The sequence below is a fragment of the Tiliqua scincoides genome, chromosome 1 (assembly GCF_035046505.1).
Source record: "Tiliqua scincoides isolate rTilSci1 chromosome 1, rTilSci1.hap2, whole genome shotgun sequence".
Classification (NCBI taxonomy): domain Eukaryota; kingdom Metazoa; phylum Chordata; class Lepidosauria; order Squamata; family Scincidae; genus Tiliqua; species Tiliqua scincoides.
The window spans coordinates 79,791,066-79,816,042 of record NC_089821.1 but is presented as its reverse complement, the minus strand read 5'-3'; the positions used below and the strand labels follow the sequence as shown (position 1 = coordinate 79,816,042).

Sequence of the window (24,977 nt, the reverse complement as noted above, 5' to 3'; positions counted from 1 at the left end):
AATTGCTCTGTGTTTTGGACAAGTAGTTCTTTTCAACTCATTACCCACAATGACATGAAAATGAAGGAACCCAATTTTCCCATTGGGGTACTGTTATGCAGTCTATCACCCTTGGAAGATCTCCCTTTCTTTCCCTGCTTCCGTTAATGTGCAAATATAATTTACCTCCTATTTATAGTTTCACGACCTATTTTATTTTCAGCCAAGATGTCTTTTGAGTGAGATGATTTTGAAGAAGGTGAACAATTAAACTCTAATGGCCTGCAAAAGCTTTCACCACCACAGACCAGTGCAAATCAACTTGAACTCCTAAGCTGTTTAATTAGGGAAGGCTCAGCCAAAATCAGAAGTGAAGCTCATAAGTTTTGAAGAAAAAAAATATTTTCACCCACAGTGTTTAATCTGTCATTAGAAAGTCTTCCCAAATAAAAATCAATCTTCAAAAGAAAAATGGCACATACAAATTAGTATTTGTTTGCTTTTATGTGAGATTATTTCCCCAACAATGCTTGTTTTAAAAACAGTTTAGGCATCTTAAGCCAAGTGCTTCTGATCATATGCAGAGCAGCTCTACCCTGAGGCAACAAAATATTTTTTTGAGAAAGGATCCTATGCCCTCTTTAATTTTATATTCTTCTAGCAACTGGCAAAGCAAATGAAGTTCAAGCAGGGCAGGTGAATCTGATCAGTTAGCAATCCTTCCATTTGGAGTCCCAGGGGCTTATCATGAGGTCACAAAAAGACAAATTCATTCATTCAGACTGGAATTTCCATCCCCTAGGAACTTGCAAAAGTACAGTGTAATATCAGACTCAATGGTTTATTTTAGAGAACTTTTATTTGCTGAATAAGCAGATATCAGCAAAATGTTGAGTCTATGTGACTCTTTTAATTTTAGTGTGTGAATAGACATTGTATGGGATTTATTTATTTTTCATATTTTTATACCACCCTTCATTCAAGGAGCTCAGTGATGTACATAGTTCCTCTCCTCTTGTCCTCACAACAACCCTGTGAGGTAGGTAAGGCTGAGAGATAGTGACTAGCTCAAGGTTACCTAGGAAACTTCATGGCTGAATGGGAATTTGAATCTGGATCTTCCAAGTTCAACTCCTGAACCACAACACCATCCTGGCTCTCATGGTAATATACTGCTCCAGACCCATTAGATGGGATGAGGTGTAAACCTACCTCAATCTTTTTTCATGGTGTATATTGTTTCTTAATGTCCTCCTATACAGGATGAGATTTACCCACATGTTGGAGACCACAAAACTAGTCATTTTCCAGACAGCTAATTGTCTGGCCAATGGGAAAGTTTCTGCAGCCGCATAAAAGAATCTGTTTGGCATGGAACCATTGCTTAGATAAATGTTATGGTTAACAAGCCTGCTACCACACAAGGCAAATCAGCCTATCATCATTCACTGATTACATAGTAAGGGCTCCAGCAGATTAATGAGTGCCAAATACGATGGAGTATTAATTGGGCCAGGGGAAAGCAGAAACTGCATTGAAAATGAAAAATGGAGTGGGAATTCCTGTGAGGTCTCCTCCCACAGCTCCTAAACAGCACAAAAGTGCACTGTTCTATGAATTAGTGTTTCATTTAAGGAGCAAGGGGTCAGAAGAAACGCACACAGACAAGACTGACCCTAACACCATTTCCCAGATAGCCACATTTATTTCGCAAATTGTGGCGTCTAACCTGAAGCGTGCCCCCATTTCTTTGAAGTCTCTGAATTTCAGGAGTTAATTGCAAGTTGGTGTGTTATGTTATAAGCAAACTTTTTTTTATTATTAGCTGTATGAAAGTGTTTAATGTTCTTTTAACTGTATGCCAATAAAGGTACTGAAACTGAAACTGACAAGATTACATTTATCTGGCAAAGAACAATCCAACCAAACTTCTGAGTATACAGTATATGCATAGACTTGTGCTCTTAAGTTGCCTTCAGTAATCTGAAAAGACCATTCTGTTTTTGAACAGCTCAGCAATGCAGGACAGAAGACCCTGTTGCTAGTAAGCATTTGAGGAAAGACAGAGGGGGAGAACCATATCACGACTTAAGACGCGTTAAAGAAAAAAGAATCAACATGGAATCTGACACAGCACCAACAACATCTAAGTCAAACTAGAAGTGGGCAGAGATGCAGTGGACAGAGATTCTCCACCAAAGATACTCTGGCTACCAGTATCTACAAAGATACCAGTGCTACCTCTGGCTTTGTTCATGAGCTTGCAGGGATATTCATACAAGACAGCCAACTAACCATGGGTTCACAGCTGCACTACCAACCCTTCCTTTTCCATATATGCTATATGAACTGTAGCAAGGTGATTAGTTTGTAGAGCAAGTGTCTGAGACAAAAGGCAATGATTCTGTTGGATGGTGTTGACACTTTATGAAAGAAGAAAAATCCCTGATACACTGTAGGTGATTCCCTCAAGCTGAATCTGTTCTTCAGAGGCAAGCTTTTACAAGGTTGTGAGGAGTGCCAAGTGTGAGTTACCCAGTGGGCCTACCTGTTCCCTTTTTAACATAATGCAGAGGTGAATTCTTTTGCAACTTGTATCACACTGACAAAAGATATTCTCCAGCAGAAGCACTGTGTTTTTCTTTTCCTGACTTCTCCATGATCTCCACCAGATGGAGCAGAGGAACTAACATATCACTCCCCATGGAGAAATCAGCAAGACAGCACCAATACTACAAAAGGTAATGAGTCTTTTGTTCTTCTGTACAGAGAACTGAGAAAGATGGAGAGAGAGAGAATGGGGATGTTTGCCTCCAGCCCCCCAAATGTTTCCCCAATAGCTTACTGCATGGGCAGGACTTTCTAACTAGCAGCACAGCTTGCAGGCAATCTAGTACACAAATTGTAGAACAAAAGGAGTGACTAAAATGTCTTTTCAAGCTTTTATTTTTTGATCAAATTAAAATTAAAAAAAATTATAAAATCAGTGAAAACACAATGTCCAAATCATCCTCACCTCACAGAATCAGCACACAATTATGCACTTGTAAAAGCTAGTTCTAGTAATGCTGTATTGTCTTACACCACTGACCAGGCTAAACAAATCATTTTAAAAAGCACAAACTGCTTCTATAGAATTCTAAAAAATTATTTTTTTTATATTCAACACGCACAAACAAGCCTTTGGAACGTAAACAATTTTGTTGCATGATTTTTTTTCATATCAAAAATATCACTGCCTCTATCGAACACACAGTTGAACGGAATGCTTAGCAAATATGCAGTTCGTATGGTCGGATCATAAATTAAGAAGTTGAACCGTACACCTGTACTACACCACCCCTATGTTTACAGGAGCATTTGACAACATAAATGCAAACACAGACACTGAGACTCATTCGGTGCTTGATATGTGCTGGTCATAGAGACATTTGTTTGGAACCACCCATACATTCTATAAAGATATGTAAACAGTTCAGGTACGGCATATTTTAAAAAGGAAAAAAAAAGACACCACTACAGTCACTTAAGATCTGAAATGGCCAATGCTTCTTCATTGTTTCCTTATTATCCCTGAGCACCTTAAAAATTAGTCCCCAATCTCTCTAGGAAAAAAAAGGTGTAACTTTTCGTAAGACTGTAAAAGCATGTCCTCGTCATGACATATTTCCAGTTTGGCACAACTAGTCCATGCATTTTCAGGGAATAAAGGTAAGCCCCCTCCCCCAATTCCTCCCAATCACTTGGGTGATTTGTGGCAAATCTGCTATTCAGACTGTAACCCTGCCTTATTCCTGAAGCTGTCCCATCTTCCACCTACATGCATACTCTTAGGATCAAAAGTGCACTTCATAAGCACATCAGGTTCCTGAAGTAACCGTGCACTCATACCCTACAACTGCACTTGAGAGCAGAATCCATTAGGACCACAACATTCTTTTTCACAGTTTCCACTAGTTTCAATGGATCTCGCTTCAGGGGGATGCCTCTACATCTTACTTTAACCCCTCACCTCTCCCTCTTTATTCAAAAGCCATTTCACAGAACATATTCTTTGAAAATTAAAAATGCAGAAGTTTACTTTATCAAAGGAAATCACTATCAAACCTACAGATTACAAAAAAGATTGCATAGGAGTATCAATGGGCATAGGTGCATCAAATGGTGAGAACAGTTCTATTTTTGTTGGTTTTCCATTACAGAATATGGCAACAATGATATCATTTGTTCTTCAAAACCAAATGATTTCACTTTATCTCAAATGTGTACAAAATGGCAATGGCTATTGGTTTTTAAAAAAGTCTCTATTTTTCAAATATGTGAAATCTCAGGTATTGTATCACTCTGGCCCTGAGACCATTCACAGTGCAGTTGAAATAGTTTTTGGAGGCAGAAGTTACAACTCGTCTTGCCTCCTCCCTATTTTTTCATGGTCTCGTTCTCTGAGAGTCCGCATGAAAATGGAAAATCCAGATTCCTACAATGAGAGAAAAAAAGAAAATTAGTTGCACATATAAACTGGAATCTAGGATTGCACAATATACAAGCTATACAAAGTGAATCGATACACAAAGCATAAAGTGAAGAGGGAAGTAAAACAAAGAGAAAACTTGTGGTACACCTAGATAGGGAACAGGACATTTATCCACAAACTGCCCCTTACCTCAAGTAAAAGCCCCATTTTGGTTATGGTTGCTTTGGATAGGAGGTCATAGTAGAAGGCAAATGTGAGGAGACTGGGTTCACAGTACCGTTGTCACTTCACTCCTTGTTGAGGCATGACTTACGTTAGCCAGTTGAATCAGCAGCTGATCTTAATTCCCAGCTCCTTTCCTAACATCCTCCTCAGTTTCCAAATCCATTTTTCAAAACTCCTCCTGCCTCCTTCACTGAAAGCTGAACCACCCTGGTTGCTCAGAGTAGTATGCCCATGCTGTCCAAAACCTTGTTTATTTTATTTCATCACTAATATCTGAAATGCAAACTCAGGTGGTTGAGCACCTATCAAACTGGAAGTAAAATGGTAGTGGTTTCCACATACTTGGGGGAAATTGCTAGAAATGCAGAACTAAAGATCCACAAAATGAAAATGGCCCTGTGAGCTTCTAAGACTTTACAGAACATTGAAAACATAGAGATAAGCAATTTTTATAATGCATCTTATTGTCTGGAGAGAGGGAACTCCCATTTTTGCCACTAGCTTTTGTTAAACTAAAGTGCTACTCCTGTCACCGGATCATAGCAATGCTGAATTTCTCCATTGTTTTCAACAGGTAGCTATAACAACAACAACAACAAAAGTCTAAAGGAACAAGAAGACTGAGAGGCTGTAAATATAATCTATGATAGAAAGCAGTTGAATCACAGAATATTGAAGAACTCAGCTGAAAGGGAAAAGAAAGGATAAGGGAGGGAAATTGGCCTTCAAGGCCCCAATACCTTATTATAAATATCTGGAAGTGATGTGGGGCACATATTGTGAGTGCAAACATTATCCTCCCTGAACTATACAGGAATATTTCAGGAGCAGGAAAGAAAAGATAGGCAATTTCTTTTTTCTGAGCACCAGAACTATTACCATCTTAGCACTTAGGTTCAGGGTTGGCAGATACCCCCAAACCTGACCCACTATTTCTACAAGGCATACCAGGGCAAGCCCTAAAAACAGAAAAGAGCATATTTTTCCCTTGTCCCTCTCTCAAACATGTAAGTCCTGAACAGCACCACCAGGCTCCTTTTTGAGGCGGGCTGGAGCAGCATACTCAGGGCCTGGGCATTCCCTGCAACATACCTTGCTACTTGCAGTACCAAAATACTGAATCCCCTTATACACATGTTCTCCTTTCTTCTGCTGATTCTGCAGGTGGCAGTAAGTCCTCCTGCCATAGAACATAACCTTTTTGAGGTTGTATTGGAATCGCGGAAGATCTGGCGAGGAGGTAGAATGTGGTGTCTGCAGTGGCCCCTTTAAGAGTTAAGGCCTGGACTTTCAGCAAAGGGTGTGCTGCACAGCTGCAGCCACTAGAGGCAATTAGGTCCCTAGGGATATAAGGAGCACCGGAGGCAGGAAGGGATTGTAGAAGGAGTGCAGGTTGGAGGCTGACTCTGGCTTCGCAATGCTGACTGACTTTGGAATCTGACCTTGGACTGTGACTTGGCTTATTGACTCTGGATTTTGGCCTGGATACTCTGACTGACTTTGTGGTTAATGGACCTACTGGACTGTTGACTTACGGCTCTGCCTTGTGGACTGAACTTCTGGCTAATTGATTATCTGGCTCATTGACTAAAGGGTTACTTGAACAGGCTGTGGGAAGCTGAGGTGTGCTGCTATACCTAGAAGGACTGCTGCCTTAGGAACTGGGTCCCTGCAGTTTAAACAGGCAAGCTACCCTGGTGGTGGAGTCTAGCAGTACTGCAGAAGAGACCTGGGGTCATTGTTTGGGAATGAAAGGGGGGCTATTTAGCTTAGAATGGGCATAAGTTCCCTAAGTGAGGCTTGGATTGGGAGTCTGGCAGAACAGGTACAAATTGCTTTCAGGAGAAGTTTCCCTTCAATTCCAAGGTGTCAAAATGGTCTCATGAAAGCTCCTCCATCTGGTTGAGACTGGAAGTTACCATATCCTGAAAACTGTCAGGAACAAGTGGTAGTATACTGTGTTTTGCCACATCTGTGGCAGTTTGGCAGCTCAGAACCAGCAGGCACACTGCCTCCTCGCAAGTGATCAAAACCATGAAGTCATGTCCCCAAACAGCGAGAGTTGAGCCAAACCACCACAGAAGTCCGCAAGTTTTTCCATTAATTTTAGAGGGCTTTAGATTAGACCTGACAACTCAGCCGATCTATTTGGACACATGATGTAGTGGGAATGGAGCCACTGTTATTTTGTCTGCTGCATCTGTCAATTTTAATTTGAAATGTCACGCATCACCGGTTGTGAAATTTGAGATTCTAGTAAACACTCAAAAGAACTAGCTTTTGATTAGCAATGTACCTGCTATTACAAGTGTTATCCAAAACGTATTATCCAGCCCAGTGAAGCCGTGTGTGATGCTTCTTTCTCTACTTTAACAAAATATTTAATACCCAAACCAACTAGTGAGATGGATACACATACAATTAAATGAACTTTCTAAACAGCTCTGCTTCAGGACATGTTCAGCAGGCCCCTTTTTTCACAGTGATCCTACATTGCTTTGGTAGCTGAGTTTTTTCTATGCTCACAGCAGTGTTGACAGACAAGACAGGACATAAAGAACCACACAATTTATTCTGTGCATCAGCTCAGGGGCAGGCAGGCCTATGTTTCATGAACAGCATCTATCAGTACAAAGCAAATTGCTTTTGAAACTCCAGAATGGGGGCCTGTGGTTCAAAGAGAAAGTAAATAATCGTATTGACCAGAAACAAGCCCAAATGTACCTGAAGTAGCTCTCTGGGAAACCCTGGTCTAGCAAGAAACCAAAGTGGAAAACCCACTGGTGGGTAATGAGCCCTTGTAAGATGGGTCGCTTGGTGGGCTTCACATTGAAGCCATTCTGGAAGGCAAGGGTGCTGGTTCAGCTGGTAGCTGGGAGACTCCAGAGGCTTCTTCTGGGTCATACTGGGCCAGCAACTGACTCCACTGGTCTCAGCACAGTGGCGTCGTTAGGGGAGTGCAGGTGGTGCAGGCCGCACCGGGTGATGCGCAGGGGGGGGGGGGGCTGACATGCTAAAATTGCGGTGGTTAGGAGTAATACTGTCATGTTATATACCATTAGATGCAGAATGTCCATCAGAATGCAATGCAAAAAACTGGAGTGAAATATCGCCTTTCTATCAAAAGTTATGGCCAAAAGCCTGGAGAACAAAAAATGCATGGAAAGTGAAACCGAGCCGTATTGCATGTTTACTGGTGAGTAGGCAAACCTGCCTTAGTCTGTCGGAAAGGGTAGGCTGTGAGGAATCCAACAATATCAGAATGGTCCTGATCCAATGAATGCAGCCCCTAAAAACAACTGAGAAGGAAGTCCCTCCCTCCAAGCAGACAAATGTATTGAGCCTATGGAAAATGAAACTAAGCTTCATGGTTGCATTTGCTCATGAGTAAGCAAACATGCCTTGGCTGGGGGTCAGGTCAGGCAAAGGGGAATGTGAAGCCACCAGAATGGTCCTGATCTGATGAAACTGGAGCTCAACAAATGCTCCAGAAGGCAGCTTCCCCCCCACGAAAAAGGATCAAAACAGAGGCTTCAGCTTATAAGGTGAACTTTTTTGAGACTTGCAAAGCCAGGTGGATCCTGACAGTGATCTGGTTTAAACAGAGGTTCTTAAATTGAACTGGGCACTGGGTAGGGCTGAAAACCTTACTGATTTCAGAGGGGAGGTGTTATTGGAGGCAGGCTACAGAGGAAATTCACTTGGTGGAACAGGGCTGGCTTCCCCTTATTTATTTGTTTTACTTTAGTTATTTACTTTTAATTTGCCTGATGATGTCACTTCCACCATGACATCACTTCTGATGGGTTTTGGACAGATTGTCATTCTAAAAAGTGGGTCCCAGTGCTAAAATTTTGAGAACTGCTGCAATAAGATGTTAGTAAGTTGACACCCTAGGGGTGGGTGTGACACCACTAGTGACTAAAATCATAGTTTGGAGGAATAATACCATCATGCTATATATCAATCAATGCGTAATTTCATGCAGAACAAGTTTTATATTTGTTCTATCAGAAGGTACAGCCAAAAAAACCAGTGGGGGTGGAGTGATGGTACATCCCCACGCCCACCACCTGGGGTGTTGCCCCGCCCACTACATGGAGCAGTGACACACTGGTATTGCGCACTGGGACGCCACTACCTCCGTGGGCCTCAGATTGGTCAACAGAAGCTTCCAAAAATTAATTTCAGTTTTCAGAGACAGCTTTCAGATTGACCAAATGTAGCACTGAATGTACTGTGCAACAAGGTGAACATGATTTTACAAAGCTAACACAGATACCAAACTAGAAAGAAGGGATAGGTGAAAGGGCACATTGCCAATCACAAATGGAAATATCTAAACTGAAGAAAGGATTTAACAAGAACTCTAGTGAGTGCTTGGAAGTGATATTTTCCCCTCTGAACACATTCATTCCCACTGAATAAAGGGAGACAACCCTCCATTTGTTACTGGAAAAACGGAGAGGGCACTCTATGTAATTCAGATAATAAGTAATGAAAAGCACAGCTTTACACTAGAACAGTCAGGTTTTTTTAAAGGTGATTTTGAAAAAAACATGCACATTTGGTTCTGCCTCAGCCAACAAACAAATGGGATCTGTCATTATCATAATCCTGTCACCTTTTATAAGGGCAATTACAAAGTCAAAGGGATGCTATGGCTAAAACTCAATTTGCTGATGTTTATTTTTATTCAAAATGCTAAGCAGAACATTGTATCCATGACACAAGCTTGTGGTTTGGTGTTGTTCACCAAGGTCCAAGTTGTATTGACGCTATTCCAGCAGAATTCCCACATGAACACTCTGCAATAAAGGTGGACAAAGACTCTCAGGACTTTAACACAGGTCCTTCCATGTGTTTTATACCTGCAGCAGTGACCTTCCAATCAAACATTCCTCAAAAACTATTACTGGCTGCATTAAGACAGCAAGGGCCCAATCCTGAACAGTTCGTGCCGGCTTACCAGCGGTGCGCACTGTTGCAAACGAGCTGCAAGGGACATTTGCGGGTCCTAGCACTGGATGAATGCCAGGGTTAGCCCAGCGCTGGCCGACACTGGCAGCCACCGGAGCTCTTCCGGGCAGCCACCTGAGCTCTGCCACGCAGCAGACTGTCAAGCAGCATAGAGGTAAGAAGAGGTGTGGGGGGAGGCGGGGAGGAGGCATTACGGGAAGGGGAGAGGCGGGTGGAGGGTGGGAAGGAGGCGTTAAGGAGAGGTGGGAGGTGGGGAGAAGGCGTTCCAAGGGGGGGAGGGAGGGAGGGAGGTGGGACCAGTGGAAAGCTCCACTAGATCCAGAACCTCCATGTCAGGCTCACCGCCCGACATGGAGGTTCTCGATCCACCACTGACCTTTGGGTTGGCGGTGAATTGAGTAGCCCCATTGTGGGGCTACTCACTTTACCAAGGGAAAGGGAGGAGCCGCTGGCGGCTGCCCGGAGCGTGCAGGATGTGGCGGCAGCCATTTTCGGCGCCACTGCAGCCCTGTGCCCCAGGCAGCTCAGGATTGGGCTGCAAATCATTTTTCGCTTTAAGCTCTGCATCTTCTTCAGACAACTGCTAACTGCAAAGCAATCACCAACCTAGAGGCTTTAAACTGGGCATATCAAGTACATTTTTTTCTCTTCAATTTTAAGATCACAGCACAGTGACAAGCCTTCTCTGGATGAACTTCTGAAAACGCATAAATCAATTCCTGCATAACTTCAGCAGGAAGAAGACTCAAGATCACAACCTAAAGGGCACAACTGATCAAAAGAAGGGTTGTTTGTCTGTTTTAACGTCAGGCCAAAATTTTGAAGAACTGAATAGCAGGTGGTTTGGTCTCCTCACTCCTAGTCTCAGGAAGGTCACAGCTCAAGAACAAAAAAGGCAATCTGTTGTCATCTGCTGCTGCCCCCGCCTCCATTCCGGGCCTGAGCCACCCCCTGGGCCATCCTCCCCCCACCCAGTTTCACCACCCCCCAGTTCACTTACTCCAGGCAGTAGGCACAGCTCTAGCACTGGTGAGACCTGCCGGTGAAGGCCATCAACGGTGCTGGCCTCTGCACAGTGGCAAAATGCTTTATGGCATGCTTGCAGCTGTGCACGTGCCTGTTCTGCTGGTGGGAGCCAGCTCAGGATTGGGCTGCTAAATTTCTTCCACACTACACAGGCTAGATGTCAAGAACTGGCAAACTTTCAGTTTTCACTAATGCTGCATTTACTCAAAATGTTTTATAAAGAAGGCTTCAAAATTTGCCTGCAGACTGAGCTGGCCCCACCTGACAAAATCTTGTGTGGAGTGAGGTGACAGAGTTACGTGAATTAGCTAACAGAAGGATTCAACACCTGCAAATTGCCGGCCTTTTCTTGTTGTTGTTCTTGGTCACACTGACAACAGCTGAAATTCCTTGAAAGGACAACACAATTTTGTGGCACCATTTAGAATTTTGCCATTCACTTACCCCTCTGTCTCCATTATACTTTTCTACAAATTTTCCATAGTTGTAGTAGTTAAAGGTTGGGTAACCATCCACACCTTCCTGCTTGCAAAGGTCATGGTTTTGTTCTTTGGCACAGTCCACTGCAGCATAGGCAATCTAATACACAAAGGAAAACAGATTAGCCATCATATAGCTAAAAGGAGCTCAAGGGCATTTAAAAACTGAACATTTGCAATAGTATACAAGCCAAAAGTCTTGAAAATACTTTCTAGATAACTATGCATCAGTCCACACTAGACTGTTGAGTTCCACTTTTGTACATAGCCAATAATTACGGGCAGGGTCCCTTTGCCCCTCCCATATGGAAGCAAAAGGTTCTTCCACTTGTGCACGTGGAAAGGGAAAAACCTCTTTAGAGCAATACACCTCATACCTCATGGGGTGCCCCTCCAGATGGCAGCTTTTCAAACTTAGAGAGCTGCCACAGCAAGGGGTGGACAGATGAACTTAAAAGCCTCCATGCATGGGACTACCCATTTGCACTGGTTCAGATTCTGATCCAAATTTCTAGGCATTTAGACCAGGGGTCTCCAAACTTTTTGGCCAGAGGGCCGCATCAAATATCTGGCATGGTGTGGAGGGCTGGAAAAAAAATTTAAATATAAAATTTAAATAAATAAATCAGAGATGGAACTTAGATGAGTGAATAAATGGGCTCATTCATTCAACCTCTCTGGCCCTCAGAACAGCCTCCAGACACAATCAGAGCACAGTTCTGGTTATGTTCAGTTGAGTGAGCCAGAGGCTCTCAGGGGACAAGAGGTTGGCTGTAGGCCGGAAAGAGGCTTGCTACGGGCTGCATCTGGCCCCTGGGCCGGGGTTTGGGGACCCCTGATTTAGACAATTGACTATCTTACTGAAGTGGCATCACTTGCCAACTTGTACACAATGGGAGGGGCTGAGAGATTAGAAAGCTGTTGGAATTATAGTTGGAAAAACAATCAGTTGGTGGAAAAGGGGTTTATAACAGCTAATAAGACAGCTGAGAAGAAATTTCAGAGGGCTGAAAAGTGGGAACAATCTCTTCCAGTGGACATAAGGAAAAAGAATTGTGCAAATAGATAGATACTATATGAAGATGTGAACATGTGCTATTGTTGATAATTAATTTGCTCTATTTCCTGATAAGTTATTTTAAAGTAAAGGATGTTTTCTTTATTTGGCGAATATTTTCTTTAGAATTTAGACTAGGGTTTGTGCCATTTTTACCTATACACATTGAATATTACCAATTTGCTAACCCAAGTGGGGTTATATTTGTGAGGGCACATCTGGGATACTTTTCATTTTTTTAAAGTTTTTCATTGTTAAAAAGGTATATAAAATTGAGACAGAAGACCATAAAAAACTGGAAAGTTTCTTAGTGAATATGGGTAGAAGAGGCACTGCCGGGGTTATTAAATCTCCCCACAAAGGATTTCCCAAATCCTTCAGGATCTGAGGAATAGGTAGAGGCTTTGGGAAGCTACCCCACACCACAAACTATGCTATTTCTCTGGAAATACACTTGCAGGCTTCAGAGAAGAGAACTTTGATGCTCAATTTCAGCATGCAACAGAAATAATGAATGAGTGGCAGATTCTGGAAGCAAAGAAAAGAACACGCAAAGTCTTAAAGTTTCCGCATTGGATGTGTTCCATAAACTGTGTACCAACAACCCTGGTTGTTGGTTGTTTTGTGAGAAGAGACAGAGTTCACAAAACAGGTGAAGAAGTTAATACAGCAAGTTGCAATGATGCAAAGTAAAGTTGCCCTTTCAGCAAATTTTAAAGAGGAAGGAGCATCACCTGAGGTGATGTCACTGAGGTCAAATATTCCAAAAATGTTAGAGTGGAGAATTGAGATGATATTTTGTTGCAAGCTTGACACTTTAATAAAGAGAATTGATCTTTAGTTTTCCAAGAGTTTAAAGCGACTTGGTGGTTAAAGTCAGGAAATAAGAGAAGGATCTGGAAGGACCTTTCAAAAGTCCCCAACAGTGACAAGCTTCAAGTCAGATGTCATTCAGAAGCTCCTAGGGCTGGAAGATCCATGTGTGGAGGTAACTGAGGAAATGACAGAATTGAAACTGGATCCCAAGAGACAATTTTTATCACTTTATGAGCAAAAGCTTAAACATCTTCCTCTATTCTGCCTTTGGAGGGATTAGGATTCTGTGGTCTAAATCAGCTTTCACCAAACCACAGCCTGTGGGCTGGATCTGCTGCAACGCTGAAACCCCACCCCCCACTGTGAGCAGCGCTTACCGTTCAGCAGCGCTGCTCAAAAGAACCATCTCTGATCTCCATTGTGTGACTCTCTGCACATTTGCGTCTGCCTGGAAATCTATGTGCAAAGTCTGCTGGGACAGTTGGCTAGAGACATGACTACCCAGAGCATAATACAATGGAGATCAGAGGAGCTTCTTGTGAGCCATGTGGCAGAACGGTAAGTGCTGGCCCAAACAGGGACCATTCTTATGCTACGCAGCAGTCATGAGTTTGGCAACCGCTGGTCTAAATAAAGAATATTCCTGTAAAGAGTATGTGGTGGTTATCCTGGAGTTTCCAGAGGAAGCAGTAGATATGAAAAAAGTTAAAGATATGACAGCTTCAATCTCTCTTGACCTAGAAGGAAGCTCTGAAATACCTGCAGAACAATTCAAATGTATTTAAAGTACTGGGAACCGTATGCAGACAGAAGGCAGGAAAGAACTCTCTGTCCTAAATAAAAATGCACACCCTTTGTGCTGAAGCCTACAAAAGGATTGGATCTGATTTTATTAGGAAGCCTGAATTAAGCCTGTGGGAACCATGCTTTATTCTTGGGGCTGAGACAGGACGAGAGAGCAATGTTTTTGCAGGAGTGGAAAGATTTATTCCCATTTCTGAAAACTGTCACAAGTGATGCAAGACTTATGGTGTGAGGATGGCAAAGGGTGCCATCCTATCCTACGCTGGAACAGGTAAGCCAAGAGTCTTGTGCTGTATCCAGCGCAGGATAGGGCCCCAAAGTGGCTCAGCCAGAGGTAAGGAGAAACTTTTCCCCTTACCTCTGGGTAAGGCACCCTGGTCCCTATGGGTCTCCTCAGGACTTGCACCACCTCCTGAGGTGGCACAAGTCTGAGGAGAGTGGAGTGGCATGAAACCTTTCTGAACTCCCCAGGAACGGGGGCTGGATCCCAGCCCTGTCTTCTGTTCCCCACCTGCCCATCCCTGGGGCCGCCCACAACCTGCCCTTGCCCCGCCTTGAACAACCTTCCTCCTGCCTCCTCCCCACCACCCCAGAGTCAGCTGAGCTTGGCCAACGCAAGACTCAGTGCCTCTGTCTGCGCAGAGGCTTGTTCCAGCCTCCGCGCGCTGGCCTTGCTCACTCACAAGGAGGCGCAAATGTGCTTTACAGCATGTTTGCAACCCTCCTGAGCTGGTGCAAGGGACTTGCACTGACCCATTAACTTTTCTGGACTGCACCCTAAGTCTATCAAATAAGGCAATCTCACAATTGGTTACAGTCCTGTAACAAAATGTTTTTGAATCAGAAGATATTCGCCACTGTGAGTGCAGATAATAGGACAGACCGTAATGCCACATTAGGGTCTGGTTAACAACTGGTAAAGCCGTATGAAACACAACATATTGAAGTTTTGTGCTCAAACCCCAAATAGACCCTGAAACATTTGACTTCACCAATTCCGCAACACATGAGAAGGGGCGAGACTTAGAATCAAGCTTTGCCAAAGGCCTAAAGTGTTTTCTTTGCATGAAAGAGAAATGGAGTGCACCAAAGATAAGGATGCAATCCTATGCACACTTACATGGGATTAAGCCTCATTGAATTTAATGGGGCTTACTTCTGAGTAGGCATGCATAAAACTGCTGTGTAAAAGACAGAAGACTTTTCAGAGAACAACCTAGAAAAAATATTGAACTTTCCAAACTGAATGATTTCTGAAACCATATCTAAGAATCATAAATCTTGGCAATAAAGGATTGGTGGTATCACCAATAGAGGTTGCAAGGGAAAAAAATGGAACAGTGATGCTTTGTATTTACTATGGACTTTTAAATCAATACACCATTCAAGATCTTTTGATTGTTCTCTGGGAGCTAATAGTTTATAGACTGTGGCTCAGAAGTTCTCAGAAGTGGCTGTTACCATATTCAACTTGGACAAAATGACAAAGACAGTTTTTACTTTCCCTCTTGAATTTTATCAGTTTGAACACATGTTCCAAGGAATTTCAGGGCACTCTCTATGTTCCAGCATTTAATGGAATGAGTAGCAGAAGATATCAATTACTTTCAAATTTTGGTTTGTTTGGAGAATATAATTGTCTTTGACAAAACATTGGATGAATACAAGGAAAGATTTCAAGTGCTAGACAGAGATTAAACATCTGCATAGGTAAGTGTCAGTTTTATTGGACATCTGTAAAATATCCAGGGCATGTGTGTCACAAGAGGGTGTTTTGGCATTTCTGAAGAGGAGGGTGTTGAAAAGGCTATTGGGGTCACTGCCATTGGAGTGATTAAGTCATTGGGTCAAATAGTATACTGTTGCCATCAGCTATTTCGGTGCACACCAGTACTCTTCTCATCTGTTTTATCTAAAAGTTCCATAGGACAGAACTTCACAATACACAGGTGCCCAAACCAAACCTGCCCCAAGCTAAACACCCTGAAGTGAAAAAGACAAGCTACTCTGTAGAACAATACAATTTCAAAATATTGTAGTGCAAATATGTGCACAAAGAAAGTCTGACTTCATAAATTCTTACTAGTTATTAATAAACACTATGTTTGAAGGTTCTTTTACTCAAAAATTATATATTTTATATGGAAGGTAAACAGCTTGGAGACTAACAAAATAGAAAAGTCGCATGTCACTTAAACTAGAAGAGTTATAGATGCACACGACAAGCAATTTCACTATATCAGACAGAGCACCTAGAGCAGTGTTTCTCAAACTATGGGTTGGAACTCACTAGGTGGGTCGTGAAACAATTTCAGGTGGGTCCCCGTTCATTTCAATATTTTATTTTAATATAGTAGACTTAATGCTCCCATGGTATGTGACTGCATTTGGGGAAATGTTATAGACCTGTACTTTTAACAAGCTACTAAGTATTTTCTTTTAACAATGTTAGTAAATGGGATTTACTCCTGGGTAAGTGTGGATAGGATTGCAGCCTAGGATTGTTAAAAATTTTCCTGCTTGATGATGTCACTTTCGATCATGACATCACTTCCGGTGGGTCCTGACAGATTCTTATTCTAAAAAGTGGGTCCCAGTGCTAACTGTGTGAGAACCACTGACCTAGAGAATTATACAGCTCTTAAGTTACAAATTACCTTATTTATTTAGCATACTTGAATCCAACCTTTCTCCCAATGTGCTTGGGTTAGTACACATTACATAGGGAAATCTCATTTTATCTGCACTACAACCCTAAGAGACCACCTATGCTTTGAGATAGTAACTTGCAACCCATACAGGTTTATGGTTTAGTGGAGATAGGACTCTCCCCAGTCCAAGTCAACTACCATCCACTATACCATACAGGCCTTACAGGACCTATTTATTTTAACCATTTCTATCCTGTCTTTCCCCTGACAATGCATTGCAGTGCTCAAGGTGTCTTACAACATAAAATAAGATCACAATTTAAAAAAATTAGCAGTGCAATAAAAACATCAAAACACTAAGAAACAGATGCATAAACAGAAAACGCAGTATAAATAGGAACAATAAAAATAGTAGCCTAAAAACATGGTGCAAATAAATGATCTCCACTTATCAATGGAAATTGAGCAGGGATGGGGAAATGTGTCCACATCTATCAAGTTACAAAAACAGTTCAACTGATTTAGGAATATGTTTTCACCCTTCTAGTGGACTGATACAGGTTTCAGAGCCGAATTCTATACATGTCTACTCAGAAGTAAATCTCATTTACTTGTAGTCAATGGGGCTTACTCCCAAGTAAGTGTAGATACGAGTGTGGTCTCAGTTGCTAAGTGGGCAAAGAGGCACTTTTTAAAGTGGTGTCCTCTTAGCAGGGGAGAGCGACTGTCCCTCTTTCTTCCTAACATGGTGTTACCAAAAGGGCTGTTTCGTTTAGGGGAATTATTACACTGCCCTTATTGGAACATTAGGATTGTAGGCTGGATAACAAGACGGCGTAATGCAGAGAAATTCCCTTTTTGCTTAAAGAGACTGAGAGAAAGATAAAACTATAAACTTTTATTGAAAGTATTACAAAAGCACAAAGGTAAATATACTGCACATGGAAAAATGATGTGTATATTTCTTGGTCCTAATACTTGAATTCAATGTACCTAGCTTTCATGGTGGTTGCGTGTGAAGAGTATTTGGTGCATCCAAGGAAAACAGATAAGGAAGGGGGGTTGTAGGAAAGGATTTTAGGGGTCGCTGTTCTGCCAACCCCAGCTGCTAACTAAAGATGGGGAGAAAAGGGGAGAAAAAGGGAAGAAGGGAAGGGGGGGAAGAAGGGAAAGAGTTCCAGGCGCAAGATTTGCATACAGTAATGTAAGAGATGCTTAAACAGTGATTGGATTAAGCCACAAGACTTCCTCGCATAATGTGTGACTGTGAGGGGTGGTGGTTGTGTAACCATGAGCTTGTGGCTTGACCAGAGTCCTGGAAATGTGGCCTGTATGCTGGGAGAACAGTTTAAGCTTGCATGATATTACAGTTCATAATAACATAACCAGATACAGAGAAAATCACAGCTAAAAGGCAAAAAGGGGGATTTTCACGTAACGATGGCATCTTTTCCAGTGACTGCTACTGGTGTCACTGTGAGCCCTTTCGGGACAGGAAACCATTTACTGATTTATTTTACTATGAAAACCACTTTGTGAACAACTCTTGTTGAAAAGCTGTATATAAGTATTTTTCATAATACTAGCAGCCACAACAAAGGTGTATCACACAAACAATATCGGCATTGCTATATGGCTGGATTCTAGAGACTTGGTGTTGTGTAGTTAAGAGTGTGAGCAAATTCCATCTTAGGTATGCACTTACTCAGACCTTGAGCAAACTACTCTTCGATCAGCTAAGCCTACTTTCTGAAACAAAGGCTGCAATCCTAACCACACTTTCCTAAGCCCCATTGAACAAAATAGAACATATCTCTGAGTAGACCTGGTTAGGATTGTGCCCATAGACATGATATTGGCCTACCATTCATGTGTTAGGATTAATGAGATAAAGGTGAACATCTGAAATCTAATATATAAATGCTCCATATTATTACATCCTTCCTTATCAGACCTCATTAAAACCAGGACTTTATGACTGAGATGGCCTGATCAACATTAAAATCTACACATTTCCTTGCCCTATTCCTTTTGCAGATCCTTCTTTTTTAGCACAATCATATTTTGCATTGCAACATCACTTCACAAAGAGAGTCTGGTCCAACAAGAAGCTGACGAAACATACCAAGATCCAGGTCTACAGAGCTTGCGTCCTGAGTACACTTCTGTACTGCAGTGAGTCATGGACTCTTCGCTCACAACAGGAGAGGAAACTGAACGCATTCCACATGCGCTGCCTCCGACGCATCCTTGGCATCACCTGGCAGGACAGAGTTCCAAACAACACAGTCCTGGAACGAGCTGGAATCCCTAGCATGTATGCACTGCTGAAACAGAGACGCCTGCGTTGGCTCGGTCATGTCGTGAGAATGGATGATGGCTGGATCCCAAAGGATCTCCTCTATGGAGAACTCGTGCAAGGAAAGCGCTCTACAGGTAGACCACAGCTGCGATACAAGGACATCTGCAAGAGAGATCTGAAGGCCTTAGGAGTGGACCTCAACAGGTGGGAAACCCTGGCCTCTGAGCAGCCCGCTTGGAGGTAGGCTGTGCAGCATGGCCTTTCCCAGTTTGAAGAGACACTTGGCCAACAGTCTGAGGCAAAGAGGCAAAGAAGGAAGGCCCATAGCCAGGGAGACAGACCAGGGACACACTACACTTGCTCCCAGTGTGGAAGGGATTGTCACTCCTGAATCGGACTTTTCAGCCACACTAGACGCTGTTCCAGAACCACCATCCAGAGCGCGATACCATAGTCTTCCGAGACTGAAGGTTACCAACACAACTTTTATCAATACACATTTGCTTCACTTCACCTGCTAGCCTCATTCTGTGAGAAAAGTCATTTGCAATTTTAATTCTCTTTAAATACCGAGATGGGTGCTTTCTATTTTAATTTTATTGTGACTGCTGGCTAGAATCTACTGAATGGAAATTTAATGCCATTTAAAATTTAAGAATACCATTACACTGCTTCTTTTAAAACAATTTGCTCATAATACCCTTCTCTTGCCTTCTGGGCTATCATTGAGCTGCAGTTCCATAATTAAATGTCATTTAATATTCCGTTATGACCTCTAGCTTCTTGATGACACACAGTAAAATTTACACATACACCTACAGCAGCGTTCTTAACAGAACTGGACAATCATTCCCTTTTGATTCTATTTGTTCATTCTGTTAATCTTTTAATTGTTGCCTTCTTTGAGCTGTTGCCGATCTCTCATACGCTGCCCTGTGGCATACAGGCAGGCCTCCCCTATTTCAGAACCTCCATAGTCTTGCTCACCATGCAAGCTCACCTGTTAGGTTATGCTAATAACCCATAATAATGTCCACTTGCTGCTTGAGCAAGAATAGCTCACCCCTCTGGATGCCCAAGTGGCATCTAATCAGTTAAGTGTATTCCACTTAGGGGTGTCATAAAATGATCATGAGTCAGATTTCAATGTACAAATTTAATTTTCCAATGGTTTGGGGCCACTGTCCCAAAACAGGTAGTTGATCAGTGAACCCTGCACTTTTCTAACCACCACAGGCTACATTTCCATGGATCAAGGATCCAATGAAAAAAGGACAAAGCTCCAGGATGTTCCACAGTTTCCAGAGAGAAATAATCACATAGCCACTAAGTTGGCCCCACTAGATGGTCCCATACAGCCACTTCCTAGACGGCAAGGCACTAGGAAGTACCCTGATCCAGCTGAGCAAAAATACATCCAGCTTCCCCATCTATAACCAATCTGCCACCCATCTCTTAATTCTACCAAAGGCATTATCTCTTCCTTAAGTCTCCCCATAAACTGCTTATCATCATGTGTTTGTTTTTTTTGGAGGGGGGAAGTCTGTTGAAAACTACATGTCAGAGAGAAGTTTAGATCTTAGACTCCTTTCCCTTCCCATAGTAATTTTCTATATGCAAGGATTTTTTGTATCATTTAATCTTATGAATCCCTATTGCCACCTGAAGGGCTACTGCCACACTGCCTAAGAAATAGCTTCTCTTTCAGAAGCATTTCCTGTTTCCACTTTTCCAGAGCAGTGGTATTCAAACTGGGGCATTGCGATGCCCCAGCCTGAGGGTCCTGGTCCCTTTCCCCTTAAGGGGCGGGAATAGCCAGGAGGCAGGGAGGAGGCAGTGGCACGATCCCCAGGATCAAGCAACTCAGGGGGGCTGCAGGGGCTTGGTGCACTTGCCCAAGCCCCCTGCAGCCCCCCCAGGGATGTAGGGAGCCCTGCACAACCTTCGGCAGGGCTCCCCGGGTCAGGGAGGTGACAGTGGAGCTATCGCGACCCACTGCGCTAAACCGGAAGCGGTGCGCGATCGCACCTCTACCCTTTTGACTGGGCTACATGAACTGGGGTGCATCCTCCAGTCTCTGAAGCAGCCGTCCCTGGTTGTGGGGAGCCAGGCGCGAGCACCTGCAGGGCTCCTCTGGTCAGGGAAAGTGAGAGTGGAGTGATCGCGCTCCGCTTCCCGTTTTGCCCACTTGCCCACCAAGCCCCTGCAGCCCCCCTGAGTGGCGTGATCCTGGGGATCGCGCCGCTGACTCCCCCCCGCAAATACTTACTGCAGGATTCAAACTCCCTGCGAGTTTGAAAAACGCAGGTATAGAGGAACAATACATTAACTACAGGTAGGACTAGATCTGGAAACACCTGTGAGGGGAGTATAATGAATACTGGAAGAGAAGCATTCCTGGGGCAGAAGGCAGGCAGGGGATGAAGGAAGGAATCAGTATGGTTCAGGCTGATTGGGCACTGAGAGAGCCGAGATTTTGCAAGGTTCAGAAGAGTCTTAATTACATGAATTGGGAAGTGGGCCCTGCATGGAGGCAACTCTAACAATAGAATAATGAAACATAGCCACCTTTTAACCAATATCAAGCAGGAAAGAAGGGAGGGGAGGGTTAAAGCCAAGTTTGTTCAAAGTCCCTTACAGCTGCCATCAACTTTCCTTAATAAGCAAAGAGAAAATCTGTCTAAATCTACAGCTTAATTACACAGGCCAAAAAACTCAGGGTCAGAAAAGTTTTTCCTAAACTTTATGGTGGTTTGATATGAATTTGGGGTGCCGATTCAAAAGATGGCATCCGTTTTTGCCCTATCATGTCTAGTTTTGGAGATATAGTATAGCCTCAGTAGTGAATGGTTCAAGCAGCTTCCTCATGAGGAAGCCATGGTGTAGGCTTCCTCACTCTGTCAATGCAAGTGATATGTCCAAAGGCTTCAGCAAAGTTGTTCACACAAGATGGATAAGATGCTCTGGCATAGTGATTATGTAAAAAAGTGCCCATGGCTCAAAATCAGCCAACCATTACCCTAATTCTTAAATAACTTCTCTCAAAAGAGCACCATAGGGAAGGCAGCTGAGTATTTCATTTAGGGTAGCTCTTAACTAGAGGAATAAGGTGAACAGCTGGGGTACAGTACAGTCCTGCTTAGCCTTGTAATGATGTGAACTAAGGATGTGCCCCAATGTTTTATCCCCGTGTTACTCAAACTATGGGTCAGGACCCACTAAGTGGGTCGCAAGTCAATTTCAAGTGGGTCCCCATCTCGTCGTTAGAGCCAACACATAGTAAGTGTTGAAAGATTATTGCCAGAGTCACCTAACCCACCCTTAGACATTCACAGGCAATGTTTTAATTTCTAATGTGAGGTGTGCAAACAAGAAGTGCCAAGGCCAAGGCTTGAAGTGAACATAAGATCATAAGAACAGCCCCACTGGATCAGGCCATAGGCCCATCTAGTCCAGCTTCCTGTATCTCACAGTGGCCCACCAAATGCCTCAGGGAGCACACAAGACAACAAGAGACCTGCATCCTGGTGCCGTCCCTTGCACCTGTCATTCTGAATAGCCCATTTCCAAAATCAGGAGGTTGCGCATACACATCATGGCTTGTACCCCATAATGGATTTTTCCTCCAGAAACTTGTCCAATTCCCTTTTAAAGGCATCTAGGCCAGATCCCATCATCACATGCTGTGGCAAGGAGTTCCACAGACCTGCTACACGCTGAGTAAAGAAATATTTTCTGTCTGTCCTAACTCTCCCAACGCTCAATTTTAGTGGATGAACCCTGGTTCCGGTGTTGTGTGAGAGGGTAAAGAGCATCTCTCTATCCACTCTATCCATCCCCTGCATAATTTTGTATGTCTCAATCATGCCCCCCCCTCAGGTGCTTCTTTTCTAGGCTGAAGAGGCCCAAATGCTATAGCCTTTCCTCATAAGGAAGGTGCCCCAGCCCAGTAATCATTTTAGTCGCTCTCTTTCCATTATGTTCTTTTTGAGATGTGGTGACCAGAACTGGACACAATAGTCCAGGTCTTACCATCGATTTGTACAACGGCATTATATTAGCCATTTTGTTCTCAATACCTTTCCTACCATAGAATTTTCTACCATAGAGTACCATAGAATTGGCCTTCTTACTGCCATTGCACGTTGGGTTGACACTTTCACTGAGCTGTCCACCACCACCCTAAGATCCCTCTCTTGATCTGTCACAGACTGCGCAGAACCCATTAGCCTATATGTGAAGTTTTGATTTTTTGCCCCAATGTGCATAACTTTACTTACTTACATTGAAATGCATCTGCCATTTTGCTGCCCATTCTGCCAGTTTGGAGAGATCCTTCTGGAGCTCCTCACAATTGCTTCTGGTCTTCACCACCCGGAAAAGTTTGCTGTCATCTGCAAACTTAGCCACCTTGTTGCTCAACCTTGTCGCCAGGTCATTTATGAACAGGTTGAAAAGCACCGGTCCCAGGACAGATCCTTGGGGAACACCACTTTTCACCTCTCTCCATTGTGAAAATTGTCCATTGACAGCCATTCTGTTTCCTGGTCTTCAACCAGTTCCTAATCAATGAGAGGACCTGCCCTCTAATTCCCTGACTGTGGATTTTCTCAGCAGCCTTTGGTGAGGGACCGTGTCGAACGCCTTCTGAAAGTCCAGATATATAATGTCACAGGTTTTCCCACATCCACATGCCTGCTGACCTTTTCAAAGAATTCTATAAGGTTTGTGAGGCAAGACTTACCTTTACAGAAGCCATGCTGATTCTCCCTCAGCAAGGCTATGTGTTTTGAGTTTCTATCTTTGATGAGGCATTCCACCATCTTACCTGGAATAGATGTTAGGCTGATGGGCCTATAGTTTCCCGGGTCCCCTCTCCTTCCCTTTTTAAAGTGGGGCAGTGATGAGATATTTGTAAGACTTCAATATTTGTATAGTGACTCATAATCGAGATTTTTAAATGTGAGTTTCTCAACCCTTCTCACAGAAGTCCAGCACATTTAGAGCCATTACATAGTTTCCTCACAATATATTTTTGAGCTTCAGTTCGTTACAGTTCAATGATCAGGATCCGGCCCTCTTTTACAAATGGGAAAAAATGCTTTAAGGCTATTATATATTCAGTTTAATTTTTATTCTGACTATTCCCAAGTGTTTAGTGAGCTAACAGAAGACTATAAAAACAAAATACCCAGTTAAGTTTAAATGACCAGATGCCTGCTTAAGGCAGGCTGTTAAATGCCAGCCCAAAGAGCCAAGTTTTACTGTTTTCCTGGAAAGAGCTCAGGCGTGGACTCTGATAAACCTCTAGGGAGTGGGTGTTCTTGGTATGTCCCTCCTTTTACATCTTAGCAAAAACACACTCTAAGTTGTTCTTAATAGGTGTGAATGTATAGAGGAGATAAAGCAGCCTCAGGAGTGTAGGCATCAATGTAGTCATTAAAACACATATATTTACCATGAAATGATCTTGTAAGTAAGTTTGTTGCATTCTGTTCTATATTTCTTAGGAAGAAAACATACCAACTTATTAATGATTTACTTTACATAAATGATAGGGAAAAGATAACTGGGCAAAACTACACACACTGAAATATATCATTGGCTTAATATTCCTTTACTACCTTGCATCTGTGTGTGGGAGGGGACTCTAACTGCTTTGGCTGTCATCATACTGATCCTAACTTCCATGCATACATGGCTGTAATTTGCCTTGAGAGGAATGCTCCCATTGGTGTCCTCCTCCAAGGGGCAAAGAGAATATGGATCAGGACTGTGATGGGGTGAAATGTTAAAGCCCCTTCCCCCACACCATATGAACATAAGAAGAGCCCCACTGGATCAGGCCATAGGCTTATTAGTCCAGCTTCTTATATCTCACAGTGGTCCACCAAATGCCTCAGGGAGCACACAAGACAACAAGAGACATGCATCCTGGTGCCATCCGTTGTATCTGGCATTCTGAGGTAACCCACTTCTAAAATCAGGAAACCCCCATGTGGAGCAGCACTGCCCTAAGGCTGTTTAGTTTAAAAAAAAAATAAGTATGTCAGGACCAATGACACATTTACCATTATATAATATGTGTAGTTGGTCCTTTAGAATCAGGGCCTTCTCATCTATGAGGCCGATTGCAGCGGTCACCTCAGCCAGCAGATGGAGGGACGGCCATCTCTGTTCACCT

At 43.0% G+C, this 24,977-nt stretch overlaps 1 protein-coding gene across 1 annotated transcript in view; it reads right to left on the bottom strand.

Annotated features, from left to right (window-relative positions):
* Nucleotides 1–2,970: 2,970 nt before the first annotated feature.
* The window catches only part of PDIA5 (protein disulfide isomerase family A member 5), a 188,806-nt gene continuing 166,799 nt past the window's right edge, over nucleotides 2,971–24,977 (bottom strand). Inside the window, exons 16-17 of the mRNA XM_066633209.1 lie at nucleotides 11,129–11,263; nucleotides 2,971–4,456 (exon numbers count right to left, since the gene is read on the bottom strand). Coding sequence (XP_066489306.1) covers nucleotides 4,376–4,456; nucleotides 11,129–11,263 — 216 coding nt within the window. The 3' untranslated portion in view covers nucleotides 2,971–4,375. The remainder of the gene's footprint in view (nucleotides 4,457–11,128; nucleotides 11,264–24,977) is intronic.